This window comes from Aquarana catesbeiana, linkage group LG03 (genome assembly GCF_042186555.1).
Source record: "Aquarana catesbeiana isolate 2022-GZ linkage group LG03, ASM4218655v1, whole genome shotgun sequence".
Classification (NCBI taxonomy): Eukaryota; Metazoa; Chordata; class Amphibia; order Anura; family Ranidae; genus Aquarana; species Aquarana catesbeiana.
The window spans coordinates 238,453,566-238,481,429 of NC_133326.1; the positions used below are offsets into that span (position 1 = coordinate 238,453,566).

The following is a 27,864-nucleotide window of genomic DNA, read 5'->3' on the forward strand; positions in this document are numbered from 1 at the left end:
TTGCTGTTTGACCTGGTACGATAACCGTTCACAGCACTTTCACTGGCACCTCATAGGAAACACTTCCAGGTGCTTTCACTTTGAGAAGTGTTTCAGGAATTCTGAATACCAAGTCACTCTGGCATGTAAATATTGACCCAGTTTCCTGGGCCAAGAGCCTGAACACAACCGCAAATCCTGTTGAGAATTACTATTAGCCACTTAGGCCAGACATAACAGTGATAGGCAAATAGGTTTAAAGGTAGAGGGAGTTGGGCTAGGGTTTCACCCCAGTAACCTGAGTAAATATTTACATGCCAAAATGGCCTAGAATCCAGGTGTCCCTGTGGGGCACACCTCAACTATGTGTAGGTTGGTACCTGCTTGGTAGTGTCAGTTCAGGGAAGTATTTTTACTTCAGATATGCATTAAATATTTGTAATTTTCAACTAGTTCCCTGTTTTTTTTTTTAATGTAAAGTTTATTTATAATTATTAAACAAACATAAAATAAATCAAATCATATTAACTTGAGACAGATATTGTGCATTAATCGGTTATACAATATGTATCCAAATAATTTACAGTGACAGTGATATACAATAGGGTTACAGCCATTGAGCTCATTAATCATTAAGTGTACTATAGGAATACCAAAAGAATAAGCCATGGGGGGAGGGGGAAGGTCTGGGCCCACAGTCCATCTCATGGTATAGCTGTCTGAAAGTCAGACCCGACTTACATCAGAGGACCGGAGGCCAAGGAAAGGCACACCCCGGGTCTAAAGGGGCAGACATACAGGAGTCTACTCTACTATTGTCTACTCAAGGGTCAAGTGTCTAGCCCTCACCCAATCCGCCCAAATTTTATCAAATTTCTTTGGGCAGTTCCATCCTAGATATGTTAGTTTGTACAGAGGGAGTGCTGCATTAATGAGGGAGAGCCAGAGTTGTCTAGTGGGTGGCTGAGGCTGGTTCCAGTGAAGGAGGATCGCCTTCCTAGCATATAATGCAGTGTAGAACACAAACAGTTTTTTCCTCTGGGGGGCCTCAAGGTTATCGCATATGCCCAAAAAGAGGGGGATAGGACTATATGGGACATTGAGCTTTCCTATGAAGTTAATATCTTTAAGGATCACTTTCAATTGTAGCAAAGCTGAAACCTGCAGATCCCTGTCCTTTTTATTGTAGAGCACTGACCGGTCTGTCTGAGTCTGGTCCAATGTTTACATCACCAGTGCTACTTGTATAACCAATATGCATGAGAGAAGGGCTCAAAGGAGATGTTGGGTTGCATGGTCTTCCTTATACTAGTAATATTAGTTTCCTGTGGCTAGCCAGACTTTGAGGCTGCTCCTATCTCACTTTCTAACTATCTCTATCTGTCCACTCTCTGCTTTTTGATGTACCATTTGGAAGCAACAACTTCAATATGGCATTGGCTGAATAGCAAGGCATGAGCTTATCTTGGACAACATCATACCTTTTTTGGGATGGGGACTATGTTGTCTCCAGAACACACTGTACAGTTTCATCTAGCAGCAAGCCCTGCTGCACTAACCATTAATGGCTTGAACTCTGTGGTCATGATTTGTAAATGGCAATCTGCATCTTGCAGATAGTGCTGCAGCTCACAAATGGGAAAGTAACATATGTACATACAACGTAATATTCTGTAAGTTTTATTGGTCATGTTACATTGTCTGCAAATTTCCCTTTAGTAATACATCATAGTAGTACATCATAATCAAATTTCCCTTTTTAATCATTTTCATAGAAATATAGACTATTAATGGTCAAGCATTGCTAAAGGAAAAACATGCTGAAATCTCTTTCAGTAAGGAGCGGTGATATAAAAACTTGCAAAAAACATTAATACTTTTTGTTGGGGGAATGTTATGGTTAACTTCTAAATAATATCCGCATTATTTATAAATACCCAGTAAACTTTCAGTGAACTGTTTTTTTAAAGTGATTGTAAATGATCACCTTGTAAAACAACCCGGTTTAAAATAGAAATTAAGAAACATTTTTGTATAGAAAGCATTATAAATACCTTTTTTCCTTTTTTTTTTTTTTTTTATAAGTGATCACATTCCCTCTGTTCTCAGCTGCCTAAGAGCAGGGGGAGGAGAAGCAGCAGCACACTGATCTTCCAAGTGAATGGCTGTGCAGCGGGGGCATGTCAGGATGTCTGATCATTGGAGGAGAGCAGGCTGAGGTCCCAGCATAGCTAGAGAACTGACCACGATGTGTTCTCCTGCTTAGTGTGGTCAGTTTGTCATAGGAAAGCAGAGTGAATGTCAGGAACACCAGAGATTCCACATAAAGGAAGCAAAAGAAAAGGAACAGGATACTTTCTCATACAAGTACATGGTACAGCAGGCACATATCAGGAATATGAAATGTTGGTGTATCAAACGCTTTAAAGCTTATTAACCACAAGTACAGTAAATAATACCATTTTAGTGTTGAATCTTAACGCTTTTTACGGAGGTTTGCAGGTCATTGTTCATTTGTCTGCTCTAGATTATAAGCAGAATGTAGGTTTAAATTGACAATTAATACAAAAGACATTTTTGCCCATGTTTAAAGATTTCCTTAACAGTCCTAAATGAATCCCATAATGCAAATAGTTATTATATTTTTTTTTCTCATTTGCAGCACAGGTGTTGGAAACCATTGCCATCAGTTGTCCTTTTGGTAGCTGGATCCAATGATCAGGGCTGCAAAAGCAAGCATAATTAATCAGACTGCCATCATCAGCTTTTAGGCTAAGTCAATTTATCCAAAATAGTTTGACATCATCTTTAATGAAAGTAAAAAAAAAAAGTTAGATTAATGAAATTGGTCAGGTCCTTATGTCTGTGGATAGCAGCACAACAGATGGCTAACCAATCGTTCCTAAAAGAATTACTGGATGGAGTTGCATTTTTTTCAGCTGAGCACTGTTGTTTATGGTAAGATTTGGCAGGTGCCAGGGGTGTCTGGCTGCTCTCCCTAGTTACTCCTTGTTGGTCATTAACATGCATCCTTGTCCATCTAAGCATGCTGTGCATGTTAATATTAGATGTATTTGGGAAAAAATGTTTTCTCTTTGCCCGACTGACATCTACTGTTTGTTGCTGGCTTCAGGAGAAACCTTCTCCTTTTCCTCTAATCATCATGATTGTATTGTTTGTAAAATGCATTTCACAGAATGGCTTAATCCCTGGACTGCCACAGAAGTTTGTGTGAAAATAGTTTTTATTATAGGCATTAACATATATCTCCAACCTATTGCCTGCCATCTAATGAATCGACTAGCAAGTCCTTGTTCACAAGGGGGTACCTAAGCGTATTCCCGTGTGAGGGCTGTTTTTGCTGGTACGGGGATGCACAGGTAATCCGTATGTCTGCGATCATAAAGTCCAGTTCATGTGAGTTGGGACACAGTAGTTGCATGGACATCCTCCCAATTAACCATCCATGTGGGTGCATGTCCTCATTTCGCAATGTTTGCATTTGTGGACATGCAGCCACATAGATGTCAAATTAGGAGCAGTAGGCCTGCCTGCATACAGATACAATTAACAGCTGTGCATCCTTGTGCAGGCAAATACATGGGTGTATGCTTAAGTAGGCCCATGTGAAGAAGGCCTAATGAGTTTAAGTAACCTTTTACCCTCCTAAAAGAGTTTCCATTACAATAATTTATAAGTAGATTAGAATAAATTAAGCCTATGAGAAATTTGCAAGCTATATATATATATATATATATATATATATATATATATCTTGTATAACAGTGTACATTTGCTGTTCCCTCCAAATAACTAAACACACAGCCATTAATTAATAAAGTTAATTAATAAAATTGATAAAAATGTCCAAATTGAGCCCAATTAGCCATTTTGCTTCCCCGGTGTCATGTGACTCGTTAGTGTTACAAGATCTCAGGTGTGAATGGGGAACAGGTGTGTTAAATTTGGTGTTATCGCTCTCACTCTCTCATACTGGTCACTGGAAGTTCAACATGGCAGCTCATGGCAAAGAACTCTCTGAGGATCTGAAAAAAAGAATTGTTGCTCTACGTAAAGATGGCCTAGGCTATAAGAAGATTGCCAAGACCCTGAAACTGAGCTGCAGCATAGTGGCCAAGACTATGCAGTGGTTTAACAAGACAGGTTCCACTCAGATCAGGCCTCGCCATGATCGACCAAAGAAATTGAGTGCACGTGCTCAGCGTCATATCCAGAGGTTGTCTTTGGGAAATAGACGTATGAGTGCTGCCAGCATTGATGCAGAGGTTGAAGGGATGGGGGTCAGCCTGTCAGTGCACAGACCATACGCCACACACTGCATCAAATTGGTCTTCATGGCTGTCATCCCAGAAGAAAGCCTCTTCTAAAGATGATGCAAAAGAAAGCCTGCAAACAGTTTGCTGAAGACAGGCAAACTAAGGACATGGATTACTGGAACCATGTCCTGTGGTCTGATGAGACCAAGATAAACTTAGTTGGTTCAAATGGTGTCAAGCGTGTGTGGTGGCAACCAGGTGAGGAGTACAAAGACAAGTGTGTCTTGTCTACAGTCAAGCATGTTGGTGGGAGTGTCATGGTCTGGGGCTGCATGAGTGCTGCCAGCACTGGGGAGCTACAGTTCATTGAAGAACCATGAATGCCAACATGTACTGTGACATACTGAAGCAGAGCATCATCCCCTCCCTTCGGAGACTGGGCCGCAGGGCAGTATTCCAACATAATGACCCCAAACACACCTCCAAGATGACCACTACCTTGCTAAAGAAGCTGAGGGTAAAGGTGATGGACTGGCCAAGCATGTCTCCAGACCTAAACCCTATTGAGCATCTGTGGGGCATCCTCAAATGGAAGGTGGAGGAGCGCAAGGTCTCTAACATCCACCAGCTCTGTGATGTCGTTATGGAGGAGTGTAAGAGGACTCCAGTGGCAACCTGTGAAGCTCTGGTGAACTCCATGCCCAAAAGGGTTAAGGCAGTGCTGGAAAACAATGGTGGCCACACAAAATATTGAAACTTTGGGCCCAATTTGGACATTTTCACTTAGGGGTGTACTCACTTTTGTTGGCAGCGGTTTAGACATTAATGGCTGTGCTGAGTTACTTTGAGAGGACAGCAAATTTACACTGTTATACAAGCTGTACACTCACTACTTTACATTGTAGCAAAGCGTCCTTTCTTCAGTGTTGTCACATGAAAAGATAGAATATTTACAAAAATGTGAGGGGTATACTCACTTTTGTGAGATACTGTGTGTATGTGTGTGTATATATATATATATATATATATATATATATATATATATATATATATATATATACACCAACAATAGAAAGCACTTTTTATTAACCCCTTTGTTCTGACCGCCTACTGGCCTTTTAAGAGTTCTAAAAGCCGGGAGGTGGAGGCAGGCATTCGGGTCATGTGACAGCTGTGATTGGCTGTCACATGATCGAAAAGCTCCCGATTGCATATGCATCAGGAGCTTTCGGATCCCTGCCAGCTACTGTGCTGGTAGCGTGCTCTCAGCATTGTAAAGAGGTTAACTCAGGGCCGCATATATGCGCGCGGCTGGCGTCAAGACATTTTTAAAGAATAAAAACATTGAAATACTAACACAATCCTCCATGGATTTTACCCAATACTGTGCCAAGACGCATGTAAACAACAAAGCAAGATAAAATTAAAATAATGGGGGTATAATGATCTAAAAATAAAAAGTCTATTGTTTATATGTCCCCATCAAAACACCACCTCCAGTGCTCAAACTTTTAGCACATCTTATCCTGATGGATAGTGCAGACCAGACTCATATTTTTTTTTCAGTCAGGGCTCTCTTTAAAAGTATACAAAATCTTGAGGTACCCCAGTTTAAAATGTTTAACTTTTTTTAATTAATGGGAGACCTGAGCTTCGCACACAGCTGCTCTATATTCTATCAGGGATGGGTGAGAAGCAGGCAGGCAACGCCTGGTCCATAGTCCCTGGTCCCTCCCTGTATTTGTTCTTGATGTAACATCGGCCGGTTCAATAGAAACCGGCAACATTCGACCCGTGTGTACGGCAGCCGGTCTGAGCGAACGGCCAGCTTCTGTTAAAGGGGCATGAAAAAAAAAATGGGGCTCCCGATCGGCTCCCAATCAGCACTCTCAGCCAGTGGCCGGCGACACTGACCGGTGTGTTCTGGCAGGGGGGGCAGTCCCCCTATCAGAACACAATAGGTCAGCGGGGTAGATCGCTGTGCTAACATCGGATAGTTAAGCCTGGTACATACTAACCATTTTTTTTATTTAATTGAGCAGGCTGAAAGAAAAATAAACTGAGGACCTTTGGAGGAGCCGCTGTACTAACTATCCGTGTTAGTACAGTGATCTCCCCCGGCTGAACTATAGTGTTCTGACAGGGGGATGGCCCCCCCTGCCAGAACACACTGGTCATCGCTCTCAGCCACTGGCTATGTTTCTCTAAGTAAAGGTTTCCCTTAAATCCTTGTGAACCCATAATTCACAGCAGACAGAATGCAGAATGATATTCCCTCTCACTTGGTTCAGAGCGGGACATGATGAATGGACAAATGAATGTGCAGAACTGTAATGGAAAGTTCCATGACCATTGATAAGCAGGTTAATTGTGTTGGGGTCTTCCCTCAATTTGCATTGAAGTTTAATTGCAGAAGCTTCTTCCTGGCGCTGGATCTGGGAAGTGACTGCGGCATAGGCGAAAAAATACAGTACACTCAGGCAGGTGGTGAAGGGTTAATAAGACTGTGGCATGAATCAAGTTGGGGAAGAAGCAGCCAGACACTGGGTAATGCTATTCCAGTGGGGGTTGTCGTTTGCTCTCCCTATCCTCTCACCTGACTGCACTGTACATGCCCACGGCCCTTTCCTACACTGAAGCCTTTATTAATTAGTCCATTGAGTCTAAGGTAAAAAAAAGTAATCTGCAATCCCCCGGCATCCTGGTGGAGAGAGGCTGGAGGAGACCTTGAGAAATACTGGCCTATCTCACCAGTAATTTGCATTGAGCCTGCAATGGGTCCTGGAAGCCAGTGCCTCACAATAAAATAGAACTATATAAATAATATTATATAATGTTTTGATCCATAATTGGCACAAATGTATCTTTGTGTTACTGTTTACAGGCAGTTTGAAATGGTAGTACCAACAGAAGATGCGGTCATCACAGAGATGACGTCTACGCTCAGAGACTGGGGCACCATGTGGAAGCAGCTATATGTGGTAAGAGTACGAGAAGCAAAATAAGAAAAGAATGGTCACCATTTTGTCATTTTTGGGACTTGATTTTTTTCCCTCACTCACCTTATTCCCAAGGCACTAGTCCACTAGTGTAATTATTGGTTTACATGAAAATCAACTTCTTTTTTTTTTTTATATGTGTTTTTAATGTTTTCTTAGCTTTCAGGTTGTACCTTTGCATTGGTTTATTTCCTGAAACTTGCAGTGAAAAGACACCACTGAGAAAAGTAGACACCCCAAGCTAATTAAATACATTACCCTTTTCCTATATTTTTTTAGATGTTGCAAAAGTTAAAAAAAATAATCTCAGTGGAGAAAAAGAATAAAATGTGTACTGCTTTAAAGCGTATCTAAACCCAAAATATAATATACTGCAGCTTAAATGTAGTGGCTGCATTATTTACTTATTTATTTTTTAAGGCTCTACTCCCTTTATTTTCACCTGGTAATCCTGTCTTGTCATATCAAGACTACACTCACTTTTTCACGGTAACTGTGATTGGAGCATTTATTGTCACACGGACTGGATTTCAAACCTATCTGCCTGTTCATCTTCTTTACATGGTTGACTGATGGGTTATTAGTTTTTAAAAGAAAGATTAAATATTTTTTTACTGTTATTTTCAACTCGCACCTTTTTCAACTTACAGGTTTCATGCACTCTGCTTCTGGCAATCTGGCAAGATTAACAGATAGTTTTTATTTTTCAAACAAAGAATAGAAAATAAGGCAGCAGGGTGTAGATATGCATTAACCATGCAAGTGGTGCATTCAAACGATAGCCCAACTGAGAAAAAAAAATCTATCTGGGTGGAAACAGCTTTATGTGGTTGTACAAAATAATTGAAAATATTCTCAACATTTGTAAATTTTAAAGGGTCACTACCAGAAAAAGTTGGCCTTTTAGGAAGATCACAGAAGACAATAGAATCTTTTTCACCTCTAATGCACAAAATGTTTCTGGTAGCCAAAGAGCTTGCAATTTCTACCTTGGTTTTCAACTTACAAACTAGAGCTTTTTAAATGTGAGAATCATAAATCTTACTTACCATTAACAGGAAACCTGGTTTAAAACTAAAATTCTGAAAAAAAAGTAATGTTTTCATGAAGTAATTTGTTTTTGCTCACATGTGCTCTGTTGATTCATGTCAACAATAGGCTTGCTGTTAGCTGTGGTTGGGGCACCTTGTCCGAAATAATTTTTCCTCCTTTTCTAAGGAGAAAGGAAATCTATTTGAATTTTGAATTTTGTGCGGCAGTGACGTTCTGAGCACCACTTTTAGTCCACTGAATGAAGCTAACACTGCCATTACTGAGTGCCTTGTAAAGTGCAAAGGAAGTTGGCAAAATGTCTGCTTTAGAAATAACGCATGGACACCAAAAGCTAACCATATATATAGATTTAATTTGATGACTTGATGAATGTTGTACTTCAAAATGTTGTACTAAGGTACTTCAAAATCTAATTTGCTTTAAACATTCGATTTAGGAATGAATGGACTTTACTAAACCAAAACCACTTTCATTGTTAGAAAGTTGTGCATTCGAGAAGATGTTTCCATTGTGCTACTTAGAATTTTCTTGCCACTGTAGTCGAAATTGATCATCAATCGATAAAATTCTGGTTACATTTTCAAATCATATTATGTATTGACCATGCAATCTATGGAATAGCCATTTTATATATTTGCTGCCAAAGATCTGGACAAGCCAGAGAGAATGGCTGCGCAGAACTGTTAATGATAGTTATGCTAACTTTTTTTTTTACAAAGTTAATTGCTATTACTAATACAGCTATAAGGTACTTTTTGCAGTCCAGTCAGAATTGTAGAGAGAAGTTGCTTGTACAATCCTTGTCTAATAAAATATTTGTACTGTGTTGAGAACAATTCAGGCTTTCTATTGAATTCCTGGAAATCTGTTAGGGGAAAAACAGTTCCTGAAAATGGTTAACAAAACACTTAGCCTACAAATGAATATCTTACATTACTGTTAGGACTATTGTAATGTGTTTTGTTAGATATGCTTTTGTGGAGTAGTAATGGAATAGATGTATTACAAGGCCTGGTGTAATAAATCTAATGCAGGGACCCAATGCACTTGGATCATGCTTTTTGCTGGTCGGGGGAAGGTTAATAATATGATGCCCACAGCATCCCTAAATAGGTGTACATGGTACTGTATATAAATGCTAATTGCTTTTGAAGTTCAGGATAAGAAAAGATATAATGCTTTTAATGAACAAAATGCCCTTAACCCTTTTGTGTTCATAGATGACCAAAACCTTCATGACCAGAACATATTTTACAGTTTTGGTCAGTTTACATAACAGCAGCTCCTTATAGACCAAGTTGATTAAATAAATTGTGAGGCTGTTATATGACGGTTTTAATAAATACATGCATATAGTCAAATGTCATTGCGAAGAAAACAAGGATCAAGAAAAAAAACATCCAGTTAGTTGTTTCCAGTACATACTCCAGGTCCATTATGGGGTACTATAAGATTTATTGAAGTGGACCTGCAGCCATATGGGGCGTGCATCTCCTTAAACATCCCTGTAAGTGTATCTTTGTACGATTGTGTAGTTTCTGCAAATATTTTTTTTGATAAGCAGACAGACTTAAATGACAAAAAAAGTACACTTTTTTTTATATTGGTTATTGCATAATATTTTAAAATGATTAATATAATTGCAAATTGATTAAAATATTTTACCTATTTATCCTGATTACAATGACCACCAAATAAGCACAGGTTTTGGTATATATTCTACTGGTATATGCTTAAAAATAAGTTTGTGCCTTTTTAGATTTCAAAGAATTAAGCTTTATGTCATCTCATGCCCAGATTTCAATGGCTCTAATTGAGGATTACAAATTTGAATAAAATCAATCTATTTATAAAAGTAGAAATTACAGGGTATTCAATTGGTATTTTATGGAAAACTGCCATTGCTTTGTTTCTTACCAATGTCACTGGAACATGTTTTAAAAAATATAATATAAACCTTATTTTTTCTATAATAAATCATTTCAGCTGTAATTATTTTACATGCACACTATGCCCTGATGTCTGTGGGCTGCAGTCATCAAATTCAGGAAAGTGTACACCTAGTTTTTATGGAAGTACAGTTATACCTTAAAGTGGAACTGCACTGCATCTGAGCACCACAAGCCAAAAATCCTATTTAATCTGTTTTTAATATACAAAGCAAACTCATGCATCCATCCATGTCTCTATGCTTTATTTTCCTTAGCACTTTTGGCCTTGCCTAGGCCTGGAAACTAACAGGTAACTGAAGAAATATACATATAAAAAGTTGAAAACAAGTAAATATAATATCCTTTCCCATGTCTTTACTAATACGAGTAGCATAAAGAATAAAAGTAGTTACTGTTGATTGAGAGAGAGTGAGTATCCACTTTAAATTCTCAAAGTAGTTGGTCCATTTAGGGTTTTTCTAGGCAACAACAATGAGCGCTTACAAATGAAAGTAGTTTTCATTATCACAAATTTGTTGAGTATAATGTACTGGTGTGAATATTGGTGCCCATTTACATCAAAACACGATACCGGAAACCCGTGTTCCGTGCGCGTTTCCCACACCACTTTCAAAACACACTTCTGCTGTGACCTGCAACAGGTGTCAATGTTACAAAAACGACACCCCAAGCGCAGGTCGCAAACTTAGTGTGTTTGCCTGCTCCGGATCACATGGTACGGAAGTACCATGTGATCTGGCTGTGGTGCATTTTTTAAAGTAGTACATGCACTACTTTTGGTGCTGTCCTATACAGTTCAGCTGATTCAATTATTGAGTTCTCCTGGGGAAGATTTTTTTAGCCACTGGTGTGGTGAGATATGCAGCTTTTATATAAAATGACCTGCAATATGTGTTGTAACATAGTTGCTGCAATCTGCATAACGTGGAGGTAAAGCTTTAGCTATAGAGTTCAAAGAATATAAGTATAGGGATTCATTAATCAAAATAAAGCATTCCTATCGTTACTTTGTATTCAGCAACAAATGACTCTATGCAAAACCCATATGCTTCATTACAAAACAATTAAAAAGAGCCGTGTCCCTACATTACTCACCAGAGAGGATATGGGCTGAAGCGTCTCCTGGAAGGAGGTAGATAACCCCCCGCTAGCAAAGAGTGTATAGGAGTGGCAAAACTCCCCGGGGCTGCACAGCTTAAATACCCCATAGGGGGAATTAGCCCTGCTGTCATGCCGACCAGCGCCGCATGGCGCCATGCTGGGCTTGGAGATGCATTCCACCACTCAGCCCCAGGAGCGTGGCTCGCTGCGTGGCCATGTCCAGAGGGGTGAAGCCGCGTCCCATGTCACACTCCCGCTGACGCACATGTGGGTGGAGCTAGAGCGATGCAGCCAAACAGTCCCCAGGGTTGCCAAGCAATCCAGGGGCGGAACGGCCGCTGACCAGCAAGAATCTTTGCCCAAGATGATAAAATGCCACCCGCTGCAACTGCATGGGTGGCCTGGGTGCATCGTGCATCGGGTGGGAGTCCAAAAGAACCGAGGGACCAGAGCGGATATGGGGCAGGTGACACCCGGATGGAGGAGGCTCAAAAAACATGTTAAAAGGAATCCTAAAGATGCTGCAGCAGACATGCAATCTACACTGAAACACAGGACACATAAAAAATACAAACAATGAATAAATGAAATAAGTACAAAAAGAATGGGACAATGAAATAAATGATGTATAAAAAAGGGAAGAAAAAGTAAAAATGGGGAGTTATCATATAGTAAAAGGGAAAAAACACAAAGAGGGAGGAAAGTCCGAGCAAGAGAAGGAAAAAGGGAACATATTAGGTATTGAAATAGAGCACTGTATGGATATAGAGTGATCCTTATTACCATAGGGCAGAGGAGCCCCGAATGGGTCCACGAAAAGCCCCAAGTGTCAAGCATGCACAATTTAATTGTTAGCCCCGAGCGCCACCGAGCTGGGACCGATCCGATCCTGAGTGCCGCCGAGTGCGGCCGAGTCACATAGCAGGTCCCGCCTTCTCGAGCCTGCAGCGCCTATGTTGGACATCCCACTGGTCCAATGGCAGGATGTGTAACGTCCATCATAGGCGCTGCAGGCTTCAGAAGTCGGGCATTACAATGCGGCCACCGCGCCACATCGATCGGCACTCGGGCAAGCGGCTCTCCTCCTCTGGCACACCACTGTTGAGCTGCTGCTGCAGGACACAACATGAAGTCTGGACTGTCTCCTGGTCAGGTAGGTCAGTGTGTGTATGTCAGTGTAGGTAGGTCAGTGTGTATATGTCAGTGTAGTCAGTGTAGGTAGGTCAGTGTGTGTATGTCAGTGTAGGTAAAAAGTAAATATATTCCTGAGCTATTATGTGAATATAAATACAGATAACTGCTGCAAACACAGAATGTGGGTCAGTCCATACCCATACACAAGAATATAAAAGGAATGGCTGGTGCTGCGCTGTTAGAAAATTAAAATTTAGAACTAAAACTTCATAAACAAATAAAAAAACACTGTGCAATATTGCTGGAGGAAGTGGGAGCCCTGAAAAGCAAACACATTATGAGTATGAACTCAAGTATAAACAATTGAGCTTCCACTCCGTCTGATTTGTCTGCTGAAGAAGATGTCTAATTACAGATCTTCCTTTGCCATGTGGGATGGAGCAGTAGAGGGCCTATGGAAACAAGAAGGGCGTCTGGAGAAATATGCAAACCATTCAGGATCTGAAGCAAATGTGGGCTGACCACGTACGGTCTGATATATTCATCTATATATCAGCTAAGGTTCTCAGTTAGAGAACCATTACACGATATGATGGGTCTGCCAGGGGGGTCGTTTTTATTTTTATGCACTTTGGGAAGAGCATAAAACGTTGGGACCACTGAAAACATGGTACGAATTAATTCCCTGTTCTGTTTAGAAATTATGTTGTTAAGATAAGCAAGGTTTTCCATCTCATGGAACTTATTGTCGCATTTCTGAAGAAATGCCAAAGGGATAGAACGATACCATTTACTGTTGCAGAGAATGTTCATGCACATGCAGATATACTGCTTGTTATCCATGATCACCGTGTTCCCATCTTTATCAGATGGTTTTACGGTGATCTCTAGTTGGTTAGTAAGGTTGGAAAGGGCCTACCTCTCCTCTGGTGTTAGAGTATCCACAGGTTTTAATTTTTAGAGCCTGAATATCGCTACTGGTTAATTTGAGAAATGCCGTTAAGTTTGAATTGGTACTGGGAGCAGGATAAATATCTGATTTCTTTTTTAGAGATGATTTAAAAGGAAGAGTAACTTGAGGTGTCTCCAAGAGGTAGTCGAGGTCAATCTGATCGATAAGATCGTGTGGTTCGTTAACGTTCAGAAGGCTTTCCAAATTATTAAGGGCTTCTTGCTCCAACATGGAGGTTTTTTTAGCCTTTGGGCCGAACATAGTTTTCAAAAGAAGCTTACGACCAAACTGTCTTTGATGACAAATTTGTCCATATTTTGGAGTGGACAAAAGTTTAGTACTTTTTTGAGACATTGACTTCCTCAGATGACAACTCATATTTCGACAGATTATTAATATCCATTTACTGTTCCTGAATTTGGTCAATTTGCTGGATCGATTTACAGGAACTCTCAATAAGTAAGCTAGCAGTATTGGCAGGTCATGAAGGACCTATGGGAGTATCAGCATGGGAAGTATCCATAATTGTGCTGATAGGTAAAGTGTGTGTTGATGTATTGCTTACACGAAGGTCACTGAATGATGCTATTGATGCAATAGCATCACACAGTTGCTGCAGATTTGTCGGCCATTGGAGTACAGTGAACTCATTGTCATGTTTGAGATGATTTGAGCTTTCTGACATGGTGCATTATTTTGCTGGAAGTAGCCCTCAGAAGATGGGTACACTGTAGTCCTAAAGGGATGGACATGGTCCGCAAGAATACTCGGGTAAGCTGTGGCATTTAAACGATGCTCAGTTGGTACTAAGGGGCCCAAAGTGTGCCTCTTAGAAAATATCCCCCACACCATTATACCACCACCAGCCTGAACCATTGATACAAGGCAGGATGGATCCATGCTTTCATGTTTACACAAAAATTCTGACCCTGCCATCTGAATGTCGCAGCTAAAATCGAGACTCATCATACCAAGTAACATTTCTCCAATCTTCTATTGTTCAATTTTGGTGAGCCTGTATGAATTATAGTCTTAGTTTCCTTTTAGTTGACAGGAGTGGCAACCAGTGTGGTCTTCTGCTGCTGTTGCCTATCTGCTTCAAGGTTTGATGTGTTGTGTATTCAGTGATGGTATTCTGCATACCTTGGTTGTAACAAGTGGTTATTTGAGTTGATGTTGCCTTCTATCATCCTGAACAAATCTGACCATTCACCTCTGACATCAACTAGGCATTTTCATCCACACAACTTGTGCTCACTGGATATTTTCTCTTTTTATGGACTATTCTCTGTAAACCCTAGAGATCAGCAGTTGTTTTAAATACTCAGACCAGCCCGTCGGGCGCCAACAACCATGCAATGTTCAAAGTGAAGATCCTCATTCTTCCCTATTCTGATGCTTGGTTTGAACTTCAGCAAGTCATCTTCCCCACATCGTGGTGCCTAAATGCATTGAGTTGCTGCCATGGGATTGGCTGATTGGCAATTTGTGTTACCAAGCAATTGAACAGGTGTATCTAATAAAGTGGCCGGTGAGTGTATACCTCCTGTGCAATCTTATTCCAATAGTTTCTTTATTCCCATGGCAGCTGTATAAAATCTAAGCACCTTGGAGGGTGGAGTTTGAGGCCCTCTTTTGTTTGTGCGGTGGTCTATCTGTGGGTTTGTTCATCCATCCTCCCCCCTTCTTTAATTGTCATGTTTCATTTTGTGATTTGTTGACTGCCTCCTCCCTTGGCCCTCCTGGATATTCCAGTGCCCACCCAGGGGGTTTCCTGCATACTTGCTGCGTATGCACATTTAAGTTACCACTGCTATCTTTCTCATGTATCCTGCAGAAGTAGAAATGGAAAGTGTGTTGACCCGTAATTACTTATTTCCACACAACAGTTCTTTATAAAAACAAGTAGGATGGGACTATAGCGGTGCAAACAAAATCAATCCTAAAAGTATTATGATAAAATCTTCAAAATTTATTAATAAGATTATCTAAAACGTCATGTTTAAAATGACATAGGCTTAAAATCCATAAATGTGGTCCGTGAACTGTTTACAGCAGCATAGGGTTGAATCCCGACATGTTTCGCCCTTTGTATCGGGCTTCTTCAGGGGGGGCCTCAGCCTTCCTGTATTCCTGAAATAACACATAGAGCAATAGTCACAAATGTATTCAATGAATGGCGAAGTGCTAAATCCACTGCAAAGCCTGCAGGTGGCCACAGGAGGCAGATCCAGGCCAGATTAGGTTAAGCTGAGTAAGTGAATGACAGTGGGGACAAGGACCACAGAGTAGGTTGGTTTAGGTGTTAAACTGCAACAGATCCTGTGGGCTGCGTGTGTTCTCTCTGCATGTCTCCAACAGTTCTTTATAAGGCAATCAGCCATTTGAATATATCATATTGTATATAATGTGGTAAATAAGCCTCATTTGGTTACTAAGCTGTGTAACAAGTGCAATTTATTATTGTTAACCTTTTTTTAGGACCGAATGCATTTTAATGAACTATTATAGTGTAAAAAATTAATTACGAATGCTATATATATATATATATATATATATATATATATATATATATATATATATATATATATATATATATATATATAGGACTTCACTGGCATGAAAGGGAACACACATAATGGTTCATAAAAGCATATGTAATTTTTTAATATATATAGATGTGGCATTTGAGTGTTATCTGGCTATTTAAAATGAATGAGCTCAAATCACTGCACCGCGTGTGAATCCCACAGGAACTTGCAGCGCATTACTGTGAGATTCCTGGTGTGAACCAGCCCTCAATGACTCTGGAAGAAGAAATTTCATAAGAAAAAATCATATTGCTGTTTAAAAAAATTATTTTATTCATTGAGATTGATTTAAGGTTGAAGTCTATTAATCAGTTAGGTTATACTCTAGCCAGCAGTAAATGTAAAGCTTGCCACTCACTGAACCATTGTATTTCTCTTTTTTTGTTCTAGAAGAATGAAGGTGATCTTTTCCACCGCCTCGGTCACATAATGAATGAGATCCTGGATCTGCGCAGACAAGTGCTAGTGGGGCACCTGACTCACGATCGAATGAATGATGTAAAACGGCACATTACAGCCCGTCTGGACTGGGGAAATGAGTGGGTAACAGATAGTCAGCTCACTGCTGTTCAAATGCTACAATGCTACAATGCTGCTGCAGTATAACAGACACCCATAGGCAACATGACAAAGAATAAGTTTTCTGCACACAGCTATAGGCATGGAGTCAGCACATTGTCTGAGCTTACTTTGAAGTGGTTGTTAAGCCAGTTTTTTCCTCCTTCTGTAGTTCCCTCTGTTAGATAACATTAAGAAAAATATGCTGCCTAATACCTTATTTCCGAGCGCCGCTCAGCACTCACGTGACTGCCCGCTGGTCTCCTCTCCCGATTGGATAGCTGCAGGGGGAGGTGCTGGGTATCCCCTACTGACGTCAGCCGGGATGAGGAGAGGAAGAGACCAGCGGGCAGTCATGTGAGTGCTGAGCGGTGCTTGGAAATAAGGTATTAGGCAGCATATTTTTTATAAATCACATACACCGGGGAGCTTAATGTTATCTAAGACTGGGAACTACAGAACGTAAACACTGTTATTTTTACAGCAGGAGGGGGAGATCTAAGAGCCAATGGAGCTGACAGGCAAGGAGGGGGAGAGTGGATAGAGGACAGAGGAGAGCTGCATATGATGGAGGCACGTAAACTGACCACAGTGTCAGGGCTCAGCACCCATGATAAACCGTGGTCAGTTTACAGGGGGCAGGCCAGAACCAGGAATGTCTGCCAGGTATTTCAGGTGATACAGGGGGCCAAATTACACAGCACAAGCACTGAGCTGTATAACATGCTTTTCTAAAGGAACAGAATCCTTTTTTTTTTTTTTAGGGTAACAAACACTTTACATGAGAACTTTAATAAAATTCCTAGGGTTTACTTAGCAAGCAGCAACTATGAAGACAAAATAAACACCTTGGTGAGGAGTATGTAACATACATTATAGTTTATAGAGTGCAGCAGCCATGACTATACAACAAACAATGTATGTAGAGTGTGGTGGTCAGGAGTATGATTTATACAGCACAGCTTACAAAGTGAAGTAGTTAGGAGTATGTAACCTACAGTGCAGCTGTCAGGGATATGTAAGTACAATGCAATGTACAAAATGATCTGGCGTAGGTAACATATAGCACAGCATACAGGGCACAGTGGCCAGAAGTATGTAATATACAGCAGTTAGGAATATGCAATATACGCCACAGTGTAAACTGGTCAAATGTTTCAGCAGCAGACTACAGTACAGCAGAGAACTGTTGGTCAGCAGGAAAAGATACATTACGTTTTTGTTTTTGGATTTAATGCTGCTTTAAAGCGGTATTAAATCCAAATTAAAAAATGTAATATATTGCAGCTTATCAATCATTAGATGTGGTGGCTGCATTCGTTTGTTTCCTACTGTTTTCATCTGGTGATCTGGCCAGTAACACACCTCCTGTATTAGTATTCCCCCACTCTGGATGAAGAAGCAACAGAGACACCTTTGAACAGCAGCATTGTTAGACTGGGGGAAAGGAAGTATTAGATGTACAGTACTAGCAGATTTAGGTACACTAACAAATTAATGCCAGTGAACACTTTTTAAGCAGTTACAGCAACAGTTTTGCTCCTTTTGAGATAAAGGTTTTACATGAATAAAAGGACCCCAGTCAGTGTTAAATGGTTTAAATAAAGCAGAGGACAATCAGCGCAAACTAAACGTAATAATGAATGCAAGCTGGACACTTAAAGGATTCACCAACCTCAATAGCAAATAATTAAACAAATGAAAGTGCAGCGCAAACTGTTAAAAGCATTAAATAAAAGCATTAAATAAAAAGTCCATCTAGTGAGACATATATTAAATTCTTCTTGGCACAAACAGACTGGTCCCCTTTTCCTGCATCTCAGATGTCATATACAAAATCGTATGGGTACGCTTACCAGAAAGGACGGACCCCTTAATTACAGGGGGTCAGACACGCCTGGATGAATATCTGATGGGCAGCTGCCTTAGATCTCGTCTGCGGTGGTCGTTCAAACAGTATATCTGAAGTGAAGCCGTAACCGGAAAGGATGGACCCCTTAATTACAGGGGGTCAGACATGCCTGGATGAATATCTGATGGGCAGCTGCCTTAGATCTCTTCTGCGGTGGTCGGTCAAACAGTATATCTGAAGTGAAGCCGTAACCTGGGAACTCATCACATGTATCTTCACTGTGCCACAGTGACCACCACAGACGAGATCTAAGGCAGCTGCCCATCAGATATTCATCCAGGCGTGTCTGACCCCCTGTAATTAAGGGGTCCATCCTTTCCGGTAAGCGTACCCATACCATTTTGTATATGACATCTGAGACGCAGGAAAAGGGGACCAGTCTGTTTGTGCCAAGAAGAATTTAATATATGTCTTACTAGATGGACTTTTTATTTAATGCTTTTAACAGTTTGCGCTGCACTTTCATTTGATTAGTGTTAAATGGTTTGTCTAAATCCTCTACATCTGCAGGACAGAATGTTCTGTTGAAAAACAACAGACCTAGATGCTAGAGATCTCCAGGTGAAAACAATGGAAAGAAAACCTAAAAAAGAAAATGAATGCAGCCAATAAATCAAAGTATTGGTAAGCAGCAATATAATAAATGATTGGTTTTGGGGTTAATACAGCTTTACGATATAGAGCAGTGGTGTCATGATTAAGCACCCCCCTTTTCTTTGCTCTAAATCCCGCTTCTTGTCCTTGATTTAAGCTGGCCATATACGGATTAAAATTCGGGCAGTTCATCAGGGACTGCACAAATTTCGATGTGGCCGTTCCCATCCAACAAACGTTGAATGTTAGGTTGACGTCTTCTGTCGAATGGATAAACAGAAAAACCTCTGTCGATGAAGCCGCTGGTCAGTGTATTCTGGCAGTGGAGAGTCAAGTGATTTGTAAATAAATTTAAAAAAAGTGTTAATTGGGTTGTTATGAGCATCTAGTGTGATGATAATGAACAGGAATTTATTTCAACTTAAGTGCATTTTGTTGATTCATTTGAAGTTTAAAATCTTAGTAAGTCCCCCCCCCCCCCAAAAAAAAAAAATCAGCACGGGACATTAGTCAGTAGGATGTATGCCTTGAACTGATGCCTCTCTAGTTAGGTGAAATCCTCCTCCATCCATACCACCAACCCCCCCTCCACTCCAGCCAGCATAATCTTCTGGTGGGGTTTAATGGAAATGTGACAAGTTCTCGTCCCAGGTGAGCGGCTATGGGCCCTTTCTGCCCATCTGTTTCATTTATAGTAGTTGTACTACAGCTATGAATGGAGGACGGGCAGATTATTGAGCTTTGCCCACCACTTCATTCGTCTACAATGTTACTACATTAACTTAATGGTGTTAGGTGCCACATGGCTTTCAAACCATTCTGCTTGAATATCCTTATCAATATTTGCTATGATACAATGGTAGTGTTGACAGTGGGGAAAAACTATTTTGTTTAATGTAATTTCTTTGTGTTGGAAGGTTGGCATAATGCCCATTCTCACGTTAATTGGTTATTTTTTGTCACTAGACCTTAAAGTGATTCTAAAGTCTCTCTTTTTTTTTTTTGTTTTACCTAAAATTCAAAGGGGTTCATCCTTACCTGCTCTGTGCACTGGTATTGCACAGAGTGTCCCCTTACTTCCACTTCTAGGGTCCCACATCAGCGCTCCCCCCTTTTTATTTTCTATGTTTGTCCCCATAGCAAGCCACGTGCTATGGGGCCAGATGTGCGGGGTCACTCCGGAGCCAGGCTGTGTGCGTTTATAGACGCATACAGCCTGGCTCGGCCCTGCCCCTGCTCCCGCCTTACTGGATTTGATTGACAGCAGCAGGAGCCAATGCCATCGGTGCTATCAATTCGCTCCATGAGATCAGGGAGTAAAAGCAGCGCTGCTCCAGATGGGTACAGTGCTTAATCAATACAGGAACCAGGTGAGTGTTTAGGCTGCATTCACACTTCACCGTTTTGAATCGTGGCAGATTTGCCACGAATCTGCCTGCGATTTGAAAGCGCTGATGTGTGAATGGCAAATCATGGGACTCGCATTTGAGATGCCATTCATTTGAATGACTCCTCAAATCGATGAGCGGGTCTGCCACGATCGTGCAATAAATCGCGGCAATACGCATTGCGGGAAGCATGTCGCGCAAAAGTAGCCTCTGAACTTTTTTGGGGAGACATGCTTCCCGCGATGCGTGTTGCCGCGATTGCGATTTATCACGCAAGACCTGCGCCGCGATTTGAGGTGTCATTCAAATAAATTGCTACCAAATGCGAGTCCTGCGATTTGCCATTCATGCATCAGCGCTTTCGTCAGCGAGGGGAGCAAACAGATAGTGGATTTTTTTTTACCTTAATGCAGATAATACATTAAGGTATTAAACCTAACTTTAGAACCACTTTAATTTAGTGTTATGCCAGATCAATCACCACTGCATTAGGATAATATTGTATAGATGGACAAAAAATGACAGTTATTATTTTTACACTCCAACAATATAGATTTAGTTTCCAAGACTCATGCTGTGCTGTGGCTTGGTTTTGTATTGCCCCCCCTAGGGTACAATATTTATTATTAATGTGAAAATTGCAGTGCTGAATGCCAATGCCAGTCAAGATCACTTTAATGATTCTTAGGAAAAGAAATGTATTTCTTAAACTATTGTTATGTGTATTATTCTGTTTCTCCTACTAAATTTATATTTGCTGGTTTGGAAATATAAATACTGTTCCCATTAAGTTAAATGTAATGATTGTTGATTATGTGGTCTACATCATATTTTTTTGGACATTTTATATTGGGTTATTGGAAACCACCTTTCTAAACAAGGAAGAAATATCCTTATATTATTCTAGGAAAAATGGGGGAGATGAGCAGTCTTGCTACAGCATGTTCTCATGGCAAGAAGTGAAAATGGGCATATGCTTTAGCTAACATTTGATTGGTTTGGCCTAGTTTCACAAAACAGAATTTATTACTGATGTCTTAGAAAATTGTATTTCTCGTGGGAACATATGGAGTGGAACACAGTCAGTAGGAAATTAGCGAACAGCATAAACCACGTTGGAGGATACCTTCACTTTAGCCTGTACCTGAAATAAATAAATAAATAAAAATAATACTGTTTTCTCTACTTTATTGGCAATTGAGAATATGTGGGCCTCCTAGCCACCTTTTGTGGTTAGACCATCATAGACTTCTTACGTGCTTTATCAACTTTGTTGGCTCAGCAGGTGTTACTGCAGGGTTTATGTAAAGGTAAGTGATGTCCCTTGACACCTTCTACTGTGAGCTACATCATGTTACTGTCTTGTTTTTTAGCTATATGAATATTGAGAGCATTTTGAGGTGCATGCACATGCCATTAAGTTTTGAGCGTTTATTTATTTTTTTTAGGGTACCAAACACCAGCGCTTTCCAACTTTAGTCAAATTAAATAACTTGCATTATATTTTATAGTACCTTTATTGTACCAGTTATGTGATCATTTATGAAGAGTATAATTAGTTATTTATTATTTTACATCCTGCTTTTAGGCAGTTGGGACTGGATTTGGTTCCTAGGAAAGAATTTGCCATGGTGGATCCAGAAGAGATTAGTGTTACTGAATTATACCGATTGGTAAGTTAATATCCCTGAAGGATACAAACACTGAATTTGTGATTGGAAACCCCTTTTGCCTTTTTTTTTTTTTGTATTTGTGCTGCAGTGGCAGCTAGTGAAGTTTTAGGATGGGGGGGCGCCAGACCCCGCCCTTCCTTTTTGACTCCTCGCACTTGGTGAAAATGGGAGTGGTTTCAGCGGAATAGTGGGCATGGCTCTAAGGTGGTGTGGTTAGCGTCTGAGATTATTCCTTTTTGACCCCTCCCACTTGGTGAAAATGGGCGTGGTTTCAGCAGAATAGTGGGTGTGGCTCTAAGGTGGTGTGGTTAGCGTCTGAGATGAACGAGGGATGGAGGGAGAGGGAGAGAGGGATGGAGGGACAGCAGGCCCAGATCCCACACAACAATAGAAATATGTGTTATGTGTATTCCAGAAAGTTTAACCAGAGAAGTGAAACCAAAGGGCCCAACATCAAGTGGCACACATAGCCTGCCATGGCTTAAATGTGGGTGGTTGCAGTTTACCATGAGGTGCTGTGGTTAAATAAGCAAGATTTACCAGTAGTGGATTATTTCAGTATAGGAAAGTGGGGACACTTTCTAAGGAAAATGTATTTTGATTACAAAATTTTCATTCATTATTTTTAGGCAACAGGGTTGCTGACCATATCTGAAATCCCTGGTTATTATTCACTGTTACTTTTTGAAGCTAACATTTACTAAAATCTGTGAGAGATTGCTCATATGTTAACATACACCATTGTTTTCCAACTATAAGCTGGTACACACAGGCAAAATATCGGCTAGTTCAATAGAAACCGGCCGACATTTGGCCAGTGAAACAGCAGCCTGTCCAACAGAAGCCAGCCTAACCTCTGGGTCCTGTCTAATGGGCATGCTGGAAAACCAGCAGCCGATTGACATCTGATCAACACTTGTAGCCAATGGCTGTGAGTGCTGACCGGTGTGTTCTGGCTTGGGGGCAGTCCCCCTGTCAGAGCACAATAGCTCAGCGGGGAGATCGCTGTCCTAACATTGCATAGTTAATACAATGAGCACTTCAGTTCTTTTTTTTTTTTCCGTTCAGCCCTCTGCGTGGAATGAAATAAAAAAATAAAAAAAACTTGTGTGTACCAGGCATTACATAGAAGTTGTTATGCAGACAAACTGATTTACCAAAGTCAACACTATATTTAAAACAGTTTGGTAGCTCCAAAGCAAAAAAAAAAAAAAAAACATGACTACACATAACTAGTTTTATAAAACACTAGCAGAAATAAAACATTAATATATTAGGAAATTTATTCAGAAAGAATACATAGCTTTGCCTATCGAGATGCTCCCATATGCCCAAGGTGTCGCTGTACTCCAAGGTCATGTTGGCTCTTTTTATTTCTTTTGAGTTCCCTGTGTGTGTGTGTGTGTATATCACCTGTGTCTCTCGCTGGCAGCACAGCTTTTTCAGTGGATTCTGAGCTTCATAAAAGCTTTCACCTACTCAAATAACCACCCCCACTATCCCAGACTTCTTGGACCAATTACATATACTCCTATTGACCAGTAAACCCCCCTGTGACCCTTTTTAAGACCCCACAGACTGTACCATGGAAGAGATATTTACTGTCAAGGCCACAACCCTGAAATCCTTGCACAATATATATTCACTATATACCTCATATACTAGTGTGCACACTCTGGAATGGGGGTACATATGTGTTGTGGGGACCAGTGGAAGCAGATGGATGCTTAAGGAGCAGAAAAGCTGTTTGTCAAAGTAGAGCAGCGGAGGTGGTTGGGACAACTGAGAAGGGTCTATGTGTGTCCCAATTTCAGAACTCCATTTAGAGTTAGAGTTATTTATAGATGAGCCTATAGATGATTCGATTTTCTTTCTTTTTACCACGTGTAGTAAGAAAAAACGAAAAGTCACTAGATTTTCCCATCAACACAGTCAGTGTTGATTGGGGGTGGATGCCTCCCACAGCACTATTGTGTTCTGCCTGCGGGGGAGCACGGGAACCTTCCCAGCCAACAGAACACAATGGTTACTGCTAGCAGCTATAGCCACCGGCAGTAATCAGATGTAAAAAATTTGATAGCCTGGTTGTTAGAAGTCAATTGATAGATTGACTTGGGTACAATCAGTCTGCCCATGGATGGATCAAATCTCAGCCAGTCCCTGTTGAACGGGCCAAATTTCAATCAATGTATGTTCAGATTAAGGCCCCTCACACACGGGGCTAGTTCTGTTCGATTTTGCCTGCTCAGCAAGACACAGACACAGCCGTTCTTCTCTATGAGCGGTCGGATGTAAATGGACCGTCTTTCTGTTTACACCTGACTGCCATCCGATCCGCTAGATAGATGGGGATTGGATCTCCATCCGTCCGTTTTTAGTGGATAGGAAGTCGGCGGGTGTTAATGGACACATGTCTGTTGACACCCGCCTCCCCATAGTGGAGACTTGAGGGTCCGATCGGTCCGTTAAAGGGGCCTAACTGGGGAGTGTGCTGGGGAATTTATGAATTTATGTATCTTTTTTTTTTATTACTCTTATTATACAGACCTCACCCTCTACATCATCAGCAAGCTGCAAGTAAATAGAAGCACATCACACAGTTCAGGAATTGATGTCACTTCTCAAACTAAGGAGGTGCCACTAAAAACAAGTTGTTTGCAATTCAAGCATTTCAAGAATAGAGCCATGCTGAAGTAGGGGTCTTCTAGCTGTCAGGAGTTACATTTTATTACAGGAACTATTTCCAACATTCTTGGTGTGAATTATCATTTCAGTTAGCTAAAAGGAAATAAAGCCTTTATGGCGTGACTGTCCATGTGCTGAATATATTCAACTTGAGAATAAAAATAAGTTAGTTCCCATGCTGTGAGAGTTTGAAAATGGGTAGATTTCCTGGAGGACATCTGCCTGTCTATGGCCATTGTGATGAGTATTTAGACTGGGGACAACCTTGATGGTAAAGGAGCCAGTCTGCTTTTAAAGGTACCCCTGTACATGAGATAGTAAGTGGAGACAGTTATTTACTACAATGATGGGGAAGAAACATTCATGTTTGTCAGCGCTGTGTGCATATTAATACACTAAGCAGATCTCAGCAGTGGCCCGTGTTGGATAAACAATAGTGATTAAACAAAAAATAATTGACTATTGATTTTTCCTTTTGAGATCTGTCATGAAAAAATGGGTAGTCTGCAGACTTCATAAACTAAGCATGGATGTATACACAGCCCAGTCTGCTAGTCATCATGTTGTCTATGTTTTTTTTTAGTTGTGCGTGTGCGCAAACCAAAAATGTAACTCAATACTAATACCTGACTTATTTTTCTGTGCTTTTGTAAGACATGATGAAGGAAATAGCTGTGTATTGTATTTTTCATGCCAGATAATCATCAATTATTATATTTGACCAAAGTATAAGACACATTACGTGTAAGTAAACCCTACCACTTAACTGGTGCCTTTTTATTTGATAAGAGCAAAAAAGTACCTGTTGAGAAATCACAGAAGAAAGAAGCAGGTGTTCTGTAATCCTGTCCTAGAATGACAATAAAGGAAAAGAAACCTAAAAAAGTAAAAACGAATGCAGCTACCACATTCCTTTTCATGAGAGCCATGAGTTTACTTTTCTATCCTTGATATTTTACAGATGGAACACAGACACAGAAAAAAGGACACCCCAGTACCAGCAAGTAGTCACCATCTCTTTGTGCAGATGAAAAGTTTAATGTGCTCCAACCTGGGAGAAGAATTAGAAGTGATATTCTCTCTTTTTGACAGTAAAGAAAATCGACCAATAAGGTAACTCCTGCAGATATTTTGGTGGGGAGGATTATGGCATACATTAATTTCATGTGCTTGCAATAATAAATGATGACACATTTTAAATCACAGCTAACTGTTTTTAATGCTTGTGTGAACCTTAAGAGTGATTTGCTCTGCTAATGTAAAACTGCTAAATAATTGGTTTTGTTTGAAAAATTTAAGTAGTGTTGCAGTCAAGTGTAACCACACCACATACAGAATTCATGTTTGGGGACTTTCAGCTTTAAATTTGCATGGGGTTTTTGATGTTGGCAATTCATTTTTCCTTTCCGTATTCCAAAAAGAGGTAGTTACATACTGCTGCTTGTGTCATGGTACTAATTCTGCATCTGACTAATTCATTTTTTAATGTAATTTGTTTTTTTTTTTTGCTTTTTTTGTAGTTTTTTTTACAAAAATTGTTTATTTTATTTCATTGAATAGTTAGCTTTTGACATATGATCAACCTCCTGCTTATCCAATTTTTAATTTCTCAGTTTGAATTGTTCATGTTAGTAAGCGGTATCAAAACTTTACCACAAATGATTATAAATTATTTTAAATCTGGACCATGCAAAAAAAAAAAAAGAAAAAGATAATTAGTTATTATAGTAAATACCCATATATCAAAATCACTTATAAATGTTGAGTTAAAGGCAGCTGAATGTCCAATTCATGAAAATTCATGTATAAGTCAGGCTTGGCCCGTCTCCCTCCTAATTCTCCCTATTAATTATTTAATGTAATAGGCAGGCCCACTGGCCAGTAGGATGGTTAGAAGGTGCAGGGCCGTTTTTAGCATTATATACATTGTTTACTAAACTTTTCTTCAACCACACACAAATTGAGTGTATTTTTTTTTTTAAAATCACCTAAGAAAGTGCAGCGCTACCTTGTATTGCCAAAATAAAAAACACTAGCTGTAGTGCCTTTGCAATGATGTTTGGTGTATGTCGGTGGTCACCTATAACCGGCCTATCCAACTTTCATACATCAAAAGAGATAAATGGGTGTTCTTAAAAAAACAAAAAAAAAAACAAAAAAAAAAAAAAAACAATTTGGGAAGTATAGGTAGAAACCCCCAATAAGATTCCAAGGAAAACAAGGCTCACTTATTTGTATATATAAGCTAAAGTTGTAGCGTTTTAATGACGTTGAGTAACCTCTACTAGTATTCTAAGTGAATATTTTTTGTCAAACCCTAATACTGTGATAAGAAAGCAGTATCTAAATAATGATGAGAACCTCCAATAGTGACTTAAGCAATTAGCTAGCAGTCCATTATTCTCAAAATCTTATAACCTTTTCAGAATACAATAAGCTGATTTAACATAAATACGTAAAATGACAAACCATAAATGTAAATTATGAATGACGACAAGAACCTACAATAGTGACAACACTATTCACTTGATATTTTAAACACATTCTCAAAATGCAGTAAAGTGATAGTTCAAATAGATATAATAGTGATGGTGGAAACCTCATAAGTGGTTCTAACATGACATCAATTGAAACTATCAATAATATGACCATATATCCTTATCCATATATGTCATTTTGGAACCACATATGAGACTCCATCTTTGTCACCACAACTTCCATCATCTTCTGCTTTTTTTTTCCAGTGTCTGCTTTCTTTAGTCATTTGGCTGTCACTGAGGATGCAACTTCTGCACATGTATGCTACAGTTACATTATACCAGCACCTGACCCAATTTTGGCATTTTAGAGATGCTGGGAATGGGCAAGGACTGTGCAATGCACTGCAAATACGCTGCAGTCTGAGACATGCAAAGTCACTTCTACCAAATTCTAACCTAAACTAAACTACCTAGGATAGGATAGCAAAGTAAGTTTTCCAGTGTCTGTTAACATAAAGTTCAAGACATCACTTTCT

At 40.0% G+C, this 27,864-nt stretch overlaps 1 protein-coding gene across 2 annotated transcripts in view; it reads left to right on the forward strand.

Annotated features, from left to right (window-relative positions):
• The window catches only part of DOCK4 (dedicator of cytokinesis 4), a 501,293-nt gene that overhangs the window by 150,594 nt on the left and 322,835 nt on the right, over positions 1–27,864 (forward strand). For both annotated transcript variants that reach the window (XM_073619893.1, XM_073619894.1), the window contains exons 5-8: positions 7,141–7,237; positions 16,429–16,577; positions 22,079–22,163; positions 25,810–25,961. In XM_073619893.1, coding sequence (XP_073475994.1) covers positions 7,141–7,237; positions 16,429–16,577; positions 22,079–22,163; positions 25,810–25,961 — 483 coding nt within the window. The remainder of the gene's footprint in view (positions 1–7,140; positions 7,238–16,428; positions 16,578–22,078; positions 22,164–25,809; positions 25,962–27,864) is intronic.